The 11,086-nt window shown below is 40.4% G+C and overlaps 2 protein-coding genes across 4 annotated transcripts in view; both read left to right on the forward strand.

The window, feature by feature from the left end:
• The first annotated feature begins 238 nt into the window (after positions 1-238).
• Positions 239-5,199, forward strand: pheta1 (PH domain containing endocytic trafficking adaptor 1). Of its 2 annotated transcripts, none has more exons than XM_034091446.2 (3): positions 239-378; positions 879-967; positions 2,310-5,199. In XM_034091446.2, exon 3 carries the CDS (start codon positions 2,345-2,347, stop codon positions 3,236-3,238), a length of 894 nt encoding a protein of 297 aa, XP_033947337.1. In that variant the 5' UTR covers positions 239-378; positions 879-967; positions 2,310-2,344; the 3' UTR covers positions 3,239-5,199. The 2 variants fall into 2 exon arrangements, with proteins under 2 accessions (XP_033947337.1, XP_033947338.1); XM_034091447.2 differs by having other exon boundaries at positions 885-967.
• A 2,549-nt stretch (positions 5,200-7,748) lies between these two features.
• The window catches only part of sh2b3 (SH2B adaptor protein 3), a 43,674-nt gene continuing 40,336 nt past the window's right edge, over positions 7,749-11,086 (forward strand). For both annotated transcript variants that reach the window (XM_034091151.2, XM_034091150.2), the window contains exon 1: positions 7,749-8,031. The gene's annotated coding sequence lies outside the window, so the exon portion shown is untranslated. The remainder of the gene's footprint in view (positions 8,032-11,086) is intronic.

The raw sequence follows: 11,086 nt of genomic DNA on the forward strand, positions 1-11,086 counted from the left end.
CGTGTGACAGAATTGGGGTTGGAATTGGCTGTATATTGTTAAGGGGCTCAAGCTAAAATCTTGCAGGTGGCTCTCCATACATGGTGCCAGCTACAATCAGCCTGTAGCAATATTGTCTAAACGCACCCACTCCAAGGGCAAACACAGGGTGCGTTTGTTTTAACGTACAGCTCATCCGGATGGAGAACCTTCCATCCGCAGGAGAGCTGTAATGACATCCCCGCCCAGTCGTGCTGGTCGCGCTGTACACAACAATGCGGCTTCTCAGTCGGTCACGTTACAGGGAAGAAAAAGGAAAGAAAGTACGAAGAGAGATAAAGCAAAAACAAACGACAGTGATTTTATCTATATGACAGGCGGTGGCGTCTTTATCTCCAGGTAATTAATAGTTATTTACCACAATACTGCCATACATGTGGGTTTCACTAACTGCCAGTGCACAACTGTAGGTGCTAGCTAGTGCTCAGTCGAAAATGCTGACGCCAGATGCTCATTTTTATTCACGAAAGACGCCTAATGCGTTAAGCTAGTTAACACAGAGATAGACTTTCTTTATTTCCGGCAGTGTTCATGTAAAGTGTTGTACTACTAAATATGTTAGATGTATCCCGAGATACATTTCCGCAAATTGCTGATGTGTCAAAAGCTTGTGACCATTCCCAGAAAGCAGCCAGCAGTCTGAATCATTCGTCCAAACTATTGTTGCTAGCAGAGGTGGAAAAAACTGCTAATGTGTGACATGTTAGCCTCTCATGTCTGAGACAAACTTGGCTTATTTGCCACAAGCTCTTGTACAAAACAGAGACACTACGATCTGATTGATAATACCAGCAGTTTTGGAGTAAGTGTGTGTAACATATCTTTCTTTTTATTTGGAGGGGCAGAAAAACCCAAAAGAAGATGGAGACATTTTAAGTAATGAGCTTCAGATGTGACAAGAGGACAGTGGTGGCTATGAGATAAACACGTAAGTAAAAACTAAATTAACACAAACGCATTGCTATATAAGGTGATAGAAGAAGTAACACCATTATCCAGTGCTATAACTTGTTAACAGATTAGTTGGATTAGTTGTTGTTTACAAAGAGGGAAGGCTGAGTCCTAGTTTACAGTTGAACATGTGATTACAGAGCGGATAACACAACACATTTTAGGCCTATATGGGCATTGAGTCGTTTTTTATACTACAATATGGTTTTACTGTAGCAGAACCATGCCAGAGGTTATGTCTATGCACCTTTAGTGTGATGGGTAAACACAAAAAAGGTGTTTGCACTGCCATGAAGGCTGGCAGGAGGACTCAGAAAGAGGAGACCAGAGAATGTAGGTTGAACCTCGGCAAACATCTTCCCCTCTAAAGTTCCCAGGAGTCCAACCCTTTTTGTTTTGTACCTTACCCTTTGTGCTGACCTCTTTTTTTCCCTTTTTTTTTAAACAAGAGACTTGCAAATAAACTGTTCCGCCTACTGATCATAAAACAACTCACATCCTTTAATATGATATTACCATGTCAATAAACTGAAAGTAAACAGCCAGCAGCACTGAGGGCAAAGAGTAAGCAGGTTCTTCTTTGAGTAACACTGATTAAAACACAAGAGGGAACTAATAAGGCTCAAAACCCGAGGGCACCGAGCCTTCACAGCAGCTGGCCCCAGGCTCTGGAACACTCTGCCCCTCCATGTGAGGTCGGCCCAGACCCTAGGGGTTTTTAAATCTACTCTTAAAACACACTTCTTCTCCCTGGCCTTTTAGTCAGAGCGGAGCACGACTCCTGACTTTTCCCTGTGTTTTCTATATATCTGTTGTAATTTATTGTCTTTTATTGTGATTGTAGTAATGTGTTTTTAAGTGATTATAGTATTTATTACATGTACAGCACTTTGGCCCGACCAAAAATCGCTTTTAAATGTGCTTTATAAATAAACTTTTGAATAAGCCAAACCTGCTGGAAGGAAAAGCCACAGAGTCTTGTGACATCCTTGAACTCCATTACTTTAGCGTACAGTAGTTAATGCGTTTTGATGCACATCTTTCTGGACTATTATCTCTGTACATTGCTATGCATCTCTGCAAACATGTGCATATCTCCTTGAATATATACTTGCACATTCTGCCTAGCTCTTTCTTTTTATACAGTTACATTGTGTAATTGAATTGACATTCAAAAAAGTGTTCTACTTTATATTAATGTTTCTTGTCTCTGACCAATACACCATAGCAAATTCCTTGTATGTGAAAACCAACTTGGCAAAAATATTGGAGTCTGAATATTGAGTAATCCCTTTGGCTTTCATTTACAATGTTCCAAGGTGTATAAACAACCAGCTGAGGAAAAGTAGGAGGGATGAAGCTGAACGAACGCAGCGTGGCGCACTACGCCACCTGTGACTCACCGCCAGACAAGACAGGCTTCCTGTTCAAAAAGGGTGAGCGCAACACAGCGTATCACCGGCGCTGGTTTGTCCTGAAAGGAAACATGCTCTTCTACTTTGAGGAGCGCGAGAGCCGAGAGCCCATCGGTGTCATCGTCCTTGAAGGATGCACCGTGGAGCTGTGCGAGTCAGCCGAGGAGTTCGCCTTTGCCGTCAAGTTTGACTGTGCCAAAGCCCGGGTGTACAAGATGGCTTCTGTCAACCAAGCAGGCATGGAGTCGTGGGTGAAAGCGTTGTCGAGGGCCAGCTTTGACTACATGAGGCTGGTGGTGAAGGAGCTGGAGAGGCAGTTGGAGGAGATCCAGGAGGCAGTAGGAGGAGACTGCGTCGGGGCTGGAGGCCTGCAGGGTAGGTCCAAGCCCTCCAGGAGACACCAAGTTTCACGGTCCAGATCAGGAGCATCCTCTTCTTCATCTTCATCATCTACATCCTCCTTATCCTCATCATCAGGGGCCCCTCCCATGGCAGTCAACTATTCTGCCCAGAGGAGCTTCCAGGATGAGGTGCAGCTCATGTCTGATTGTCCCAAGGAGAACGGAGTTGCGTGGAGTAAACCAGCAGTCTCATTGGCTAACGGCTTTGCTGAGGAAGCGTCCTCCTGTGCGGCCTGGGAGGCCTGCTCAGACTCTGGGAGTAACAGTGGTCCAGGGGCCGATGGGGTGAGGGCTCCACCGGTGCCACGCAGGAGACGAGGAGCTTCTCTGGAAAGCCCCGTCTCCCCTGGCACCGGCTGCTTCTCCAAACTCCATGACTGGTACGGCAAAGAGGTGGAGGAAGTGAGAGTGCAGTGGCTGCAGAGCAAGTGAACTTATTGAGATAGGTTATCTCTTTTTCCACAGTTTTATTATTCCTTCCTGATCATTCTGCGACCCAACAGACGAGCGACAAAACTGAGACCTTTTTTCCACATTGCAGTCTTATCACAGATAAAAAAAGACAAATAGATTACTAGATTGATTCCATATCTTGGCTGGCACAGGGGAATCAATCTTTCTTAAACATTAACACTATCCATTGTACAACGCAACACATTACACAGTATGCTAACAGGTTTGAATGTCATTTGCCAAGGACAATTATAAAATATTTGACAATCAAAATGGTAATCATTTATTAAAAGCATCAGTTTTTCTGATGCTACACTTAATTTAGAAATACGCTGTTTTATTTTCACATTGCCAATTTTAAAGAGTTCTTCTCCCTTCCTCTAGATTACACATATTCCAAACATATGCAATTGTATTGGGGTCAGATCTCATTAAAGCTAAAGCAACCTTGATAAAGTATGTTCTCTATATGCAAAATCTGGTGCTAAGCAACTGAAAATACATAAAAATAACTGCTTACCGTGAGGGTAACGGTGTGTTCTATGCAAATGAAATAAAGAAGGCCACACAAGTAACAATCTGGAGACATTGCGTAAAAACAAATCCTAATCCATGGATCAGGTTGCTATAGTCACACGTTATCTGCAGCATACAGAGGAGAAAGATAAGGGGACATCCTGTTGCTTTAAGATTGATGATGAAATAGAGAAAGAGCACTGTTTGTACAGCTGATGGTATTTTAATAATCTCATGGCAAAGGCACCAAGACAATTAACATCAATCCAGCTTCCTGTAACTTTGAGATAAGAATTAGTGTCAGGGAACACTAGACCAATTTCCGCTCCGTTCTCCGAGTGCAGCACATCTCGACCGAGAGAAGTTGCGGCGGCTAAGGTCATCCTCTCGGCAGTGGCCGTGGTGGAGCTGCATGTCTCGCTCAGAGCTACACACTGGTATTTTTAGCCTCTGTTGGCTTGCGGCCAGATGATGCTGTGTCACAAGAGTACGTGTCTGTCACTTAGTTCTCGTTTGACTCTTGGATTTCATAGGAGATGTTTTGTCTTGTCTCGCAGGAGTTTTTTATTTGCCATAGTTATTATGTTATAATTCCTTTTTTTACAATCAAATAATTTTAATTCAGTCATACAGTGTATTGTGACCTGTATGTGAACATTAGCCTCTTGGTTTGTATATCAATATTTTATTCTTCCATGTTGGAAAATAACACCAGCAGTCTTGGGCCTTTTTTAAATGATTGTGTTACTATAGTTATTTTGTATTTCTATATTCAATCACAAAGCACTCTTGATTTATATTTGCCTTATGTTAACTTTATAACTCTGGTATTGTTCTTGCAACCATTGCCACTGTGTTGAGAGGGTTACTGTACTGCTGCTATTCTTTCTTTCTATCTTTCTTTCTTTCTTTCTTTGCAAAGGCTCTTGTAATCACTTTTGACAAGTCTGCATCACAGCGCTATCGTTTCTCTTATACACTTGACTTGTATAGAAATGACAATGTGGGGAGTAGTGGTAAAGTGTGGAGGTTTGATGATTTCAACAAAATTATACTCGTGCCGATTTGATGAACTCCAGAAGAGCACTACTGTAATTATAGATGACAAAAGTCGTTTTTTAATAATAACAATATGTAAAGAAATGTGTCAAAGTGTCAAACGAACCATATCATTATTTATTTTTAGTACCAACAGAGAAATGCAATCTAAATTCACATTATTAAAATGGTCAAGGCTCTCTTTCTCTATTGAATTCCACAATCGTAGTCAAGTATTATCAAGTGTTATAGTTCACAATATGAGTATTATTTGAAATAACCAATAATGTTGTGGATTTGACACATTTTTCTGATATGGTACCATGAAAAGAGGTTTGTTTATAAAGAATTGAATGTAAACCCTTAAATAAACAGTGTTAATATGATATCTGACTAAGTTTAGTTTCTTCTTCAAAATATATATATTTTTAATTAGTATGGCTGGTTTAGACATTGGATTTTTTTCTCACATATTTGTTACTTTTTCAGAACAGTATGATGGGCAGTGGCGGAAGAAGAACTTAAATGTTTTAATAAAGTAAAAGTATAAATACTACAGCGCAGATGTTAATTCTATTCTTCATTGATAAAACATAATGGTGATTTAACCTATGATAAAAGCCCATTACATTTGCATGAATAAGAACTATATGTCTGGCGACATTGCCGATAGAAAGCACAAGCTAAAACACTGTGTATATCCCTGAAAAATGATAAACACATGTAATTACTGCTTGTTGCCATAGATACAAATGCCATAACAGTGGTCTCTCGAGATTGTAACCTTAAAGTGAAATCATAATGCAGAATGTCCCATTTCAGAAGGATATGCTGTATGTTAAATCACTGGATTATAATTATTTATGCATTAATGTCTAATTCACTAATGTTTCGGCTGGTAAAGGTAGGGCTCATTTTCTTTATACACCGCTGGGTAACATCTTCTTTGCATACATGATAATGTAGGATTGTTTTGAAATATGAAAAGTAAATTAGAATGTAATGGGAAATCCTCAAGTAAAGTACCATTTTTTTTTTTTTTTTTTTAAATGTATGTACAGTACCTGAATAAATATACCAACATCGCACATCCCTTGAATTCATGTAAAGCCTGGGCACAGGCCTCATGAAACCACACATGCTGGTGCTGTTCAGCCTGACCCTCACCAGGTGGCGCTGTGCCACAGTTTGTAGTCTTGTTAGAGTATTCTCAAACCTTTCAAGGAATTCAAAGAGGCTTTCCTTTTTGCTGGAGATTAGAATGTAAAGTACTACTGACAGAACCCAGCAAGTCTCTAGAGTAGAACAAATATACATTTCCTAATAGATAACCCGTTTGTTTTGATGTTCTCTTCTCTTTTTGTGCAATTTTAAAAACCATAAATACAAAAGGCAAATGGGACGCTTTAGGTCCTCTGGTTGCACATGTTCAACCTCATGTGCTGTATTTAGATTGACTGTCATAAAATATAACACCCATGGGTCGCACCACCTGAGTTTGAGTCAACAAATGCTCTTTTTAATCCGCCCTTGTTATTGTCCAGTTTAGGCTCCATCATACAAACAGTGTAGGATACTTAACAGTGTAGAATTGACTGTTAAAACAGTGACAAATATTGACATATTAAAGCTAACAAAGTTAACCTGAGTATCTGAATTATTGATAAAGTCTGGATCCTTTATGTACTTTACATCTTGCACTGTACTTAACTCCAGTACTTCACTTCCGGTCTGATTATTTCAACATAAAAGTACATCTTGAATGCATTGCAGAGGTGTTTCTGTTTTTCAAAATATTCAAATATTCTAAATATAAGCAAATAATGTGCAGTTTCTAAGAAAGTAACCTTTTAGAGTTCAACTATTGAGCTCAGTAAATTAACACATTAAGTTGTTTGCATCGTTAATCTATTTGGCAATGCTGTTTAAATGTTAATGCATTCAAAACAATACAATGTGTAATATAAAATCATTCAACTGACCGTGCCCATTTTGCATGCCGATCAAGTACTTGAACTTTTATGCTTTTATGCTTCTTTTAAGTAGCCTACATTTTGCATTAGTAGCTTCAAGTATAATTTTAAATGAAGGACTTTACCTTCAACACACAAATATATAATGGTATTTACTTTGTGGTGAAATGTAACTAAGAATGAACTCATATTAACTATTACTTGAATACTATATGTTTTGTTTGTGACGAAAAGGGAGCTGAGCCAGAAGGCAAAGCTCTCTGTCTACCGGGCCATTTTCGTTCCTACCCTCACCTATGGTCATGAAGGATGGGTCATGACCGAAAGAACGAGATCGCGGATACAAGCGGCCGAGATGGGTTTCCTCCGCCGGGTGGCTGGTGTCTCCCTTAGAGATAAGGTGAGAAGTTCGGTCATCAGGGAGGGACTCGGAGTTGAGCCGCTCCTCCTTCGCGTCGAAAGAAGCCAGTTGAGGTGGTTCGGGCACCTAGTTAGGATGCCACCTGGGCGCCTCCCTAGGGAGGTGTTCCAGGCACGTCCAGCTGGGAAGAGACCAAGGGGTAGACCTAGGACCAGGTGGAGGGATTATATCTCTTCGCTGGCCTGGGAGCGCCTTGGGATCCCCCAGTCAGAGCTGGTTGATGTCGCCAGGGAAAAGAAAGTTTGGGGCTCTCTGCTGGAACTGCTACCCCCGCGACCCGACCACGGATAAGCGGGAGAAGATGGATGGATGGACTATATGTTTTGAGATATTTGTGCTTTTTGTATTTTCTATGTTCTGCTAGTTTATATATCTACTCTTGAAGCCAATATTTTACTTTAACTGCAAGTAAATCAATATATTTTTGGAATATTATGGATTAAAATACCAGGCCTCTTATTTTGAAAAGATAGCAGCCGGAAGTGTGATTGTGAATTCCCTCTTGACAGATGGAACGCGGCATATTTTCTTGACAGCGGAAATGAGGAGTCGCCACTTTTTTTCCGCGTCAAGTTCGTTGCTGAAAGTTTTCTTTCCTCTTTTTGTTTGTAGCGGAGGAACTGTGGCGTGCACTCACAATGAGAGAGAAAGCCACGGACTTTTTAACATGCAGCTTTTCCAATGATGTCCAGTTTCCCGTTGCTCACCAACGACACCGTTTTGAGTTACTTTAGATGCTTCTCAAAACATTTCCGTTATGCGAAGTCCAACTTGTTGGTTAGTCGTCGTGCTGCGGTGGGTGCCCATCCGAGATAACGGAGAACGTGAGTATGTTTTGAAGACTGTATAATCGTTTCTTGTCTGGGCTGTAACCATCACTAAACTCTTAACCACATGGGGGATAATCCCAAAAATGACGAATTTCCCCAGAAATGTGGACACATGTAATGCTCCCGTCCAAAATTACCCTTTTTTCTACACAATACATCGTCGAGAAAATGATTAGTGAGAGATTTAAAGGGCTCTACCTCCCCTCGGTGTGGCCGGGGGTGATGGCGCAGACCTTTTAGCCCCAAAAGTGAACTTTTCTTTTGAAGTCCCGTCATACCGCCGAGCAGGATTTTCTGTCTTTGAGTTGCTGGGCGTCACATCTACAGGGATAGTTGGCACAAAAGATGTACACAGCATGTTGCTTTTGGTGACCTTATAGTAGTTTAATAGTGCGTGTTTGCGTGGGTGCATGCGTGCTTATGTGTGTGTGTGTTCTCACAACTATTTGGCGCAAATCTATCAGTGGTTGTTTCCATGGGGATGTCACAATATACAACCTATTGTCACTTATGTGTGATGCATGTTAACAGGCCGTACATGGATTTTAAAAGTGTCTTAACTGACAACATTTTCATCCATAGGAAAAACTAACACATCATTAGTGTGTACTGGAAATGTGAACGTTATGGTTGAATGTGGCAGACGTTGATGTGTGTTTGGTTAAGCGCCAGAGAACCCCCCATGACTGCAGGATGGAGGAACAGGAACAAGTGGGGAGCAGTCACTGGCTTTCACAATCCTCTGTTGTGTAGCAGTAAATCAAAACACTACTGTGTGTGTGTGTGCCTCTGTGTGTGTGCCTACATTTGTGTAAAGGAGGATATTCCTTCAAAGTAAAGCCCCCTCTATCTCACATTCTGAGGCAACAGGTGTGGAGTTGTGGTGTTTCCCTAAACAGTCCTGATCAAAACAGTAGCTTGTAGGGAGTGAGTTGTATGGATAACATCCTTTGAAATGTTGTATTCAAGTTGAAGCCATTTCATATTTTCACTCCACAACTTTTCTAATGAAAATATTGCAACATTTTTACTTCACTACATTGATTTTCCAGCAGCTTTGGTGGTAGTGACTTTCGGATTAAGATTGTGAAAACAAAAACCTATGATTAACAATGAAAATATGCTTCATTTTCAAAGATTAAACTGTCCAACATTATATAACATAAACAAAATACTTGAATCAGCCATACCTCTACCACAACATCATTACAATGCTATGTTTATGCATCAGTATAATATAATTGAGGTGACATACCCTTTTTTAAGTTCACATTGCTGATAATACTTCTGCACTTTATACACTTACTTTATAACCCAAGTGAAAAATATACTTGGGATGGCTTCCTCCATGATCTTTTTCAATCACAATTATAGAACAGGCCTTAGATGAAGGTTGTCAAATATAATAAGTTCAATGTTAGCTGAATGACTAACATGGATTTTCATTGGATGAACTCTAGTTTTTTAATACTGGCGATTGTCAACAAAGCCACAACTATTCCTTGCTTTGGCTAGCGTTCAAACAATGTTGTACTTTTTATTATTTTGAAAAAACAACAGTGTATAATGTTAATGTAAATGGTTGGTGTACATGTGCTGCTCCTTGGGACATATTTTGGCTATTTGGAACAAACTGGATGAGGGAATACTCAATAAGTAATCCACTACTTTTAAGACAATATTAAGTTAATAAATATATATATATATATATATGGACAGCCAATACTACACACAGTACTAGTGCATTATATATTTTAGAAGAAGTTGGCTATTTATTGATATGTATTTATCCAACTCCAATATGACCATCAAGCAGCTTTTCTAGCTGTTTTGCAACATTACCAACATTGACCTAAATACATAAATTAAATAAATATATAGATTTTTAAAGGGATTTCCACCACATTAAAACGGTGATGCAATATTCCCAGCAGCCTGCTGAGGTCTGCATTCTTGTTGTTTTAGTCATTAACATGTAACTGTTATCCCACCTTGACTCATTGATTTACGACAGAGAGAAAAAAGATGCCCCTGGGGTGTGGAAGTAACGCTAGGAAGTTTGCTAGACTGCACATTACATTTTCCGTGGCAGGCAGCTTTAACTCAGTAAACCTCCAACAAAAGGTTCACGATATTTCAAGGTTTCAGTGGAGCACCAGATCTCTGATTAGCGTTTTCACTCGCAGATTTTTCCGATGAATTTCATAAGAGAGTTTACTTCCTCACAGATTTCCTAGGTTTCTGAAAGTTGGATATTTTGATGTTGTCTTCGCTTCTCTTTTGCTCAGTGTGGTATGGACACGAGGATATCAGTTCTGGCCACCAACGCAGACCATCATAAAAACATTTAAAACTGAAAAAGTAATGCGACTACAAACCACAATCAGAACATCATTTTTTAATGACCTTTAGGTCTGATGACCATGTGAGAAAAATTCCATTTTTACATTTTCAGCTCTGAAAAAATCTTGGACTCTCCCTAGAGAGGGGATGTCGCTTGTTTAGCAAATAGTGATATTACTTGGTTGAGGATTTTCTTCTTGGTTAGTGTCCGAGACATCTTTCCTAGAAAGAAAGGACTGTAACTCCTTGGACTTAAGATTTGTAAGCCCTGTGCACATTTGATGTCCACGTTTTGCATATGTGTTGTTGCAGATGTACAAGTGTAAGAAAGAAGTGGGCTCTGCAGTTGGCCCTCAGCCGTGGACCAGACAATGTCATGGTTCAATGTCTTTAACTGAGATTATATCGGATGCCAGCGCTCCTGCTTCCCTCAGGGGTTCCAAGAAATCCAGTGATGAGACCACGAGAGAGGGCTGACCCACAGCCCCCCTGTGGGGAGGTGGGGGGGCAGAGAAGGAGAATGAGAGGGAAACCGTTGGAGATAGATTGGCTGATTGTAGACAGGAGTAGGATTCCAACAAAGACAGACGGAAGACACTTATTAGAGCAGAAAATGGCAGAACAAGAAAGCAGTTTTCTTGTGTCAACAGGGGCCTTTTGCAACGCAACACACATGAGATTTAAGTCACGTAGCACTTGGCCACCC

This window comes from Pseudochaenichthys georgianus, chromosome 9 (genome assembly GCF_902827115.2).
Source record: "Pseudochaenichthys georgianus chromosome 9, fPseGeo1.2, whole genome shotgun sequence".
Taxonomy (NCBI): Eukaryota; Metazoa; Chordata; class Actinopteri; order Perciformes; family Channichthyidae; genus Pseudochaenichthys; species Pseudochaenichthys georgianus.

Coding starts and splice junctions, on each gene's coding strand:
- pheta1 (XM_034091446.2), top strand. CDS start 2,345: ATGAAGCTGAACGAACGCAGCGTGGCGCACTACGCCACCTGTGACTCA.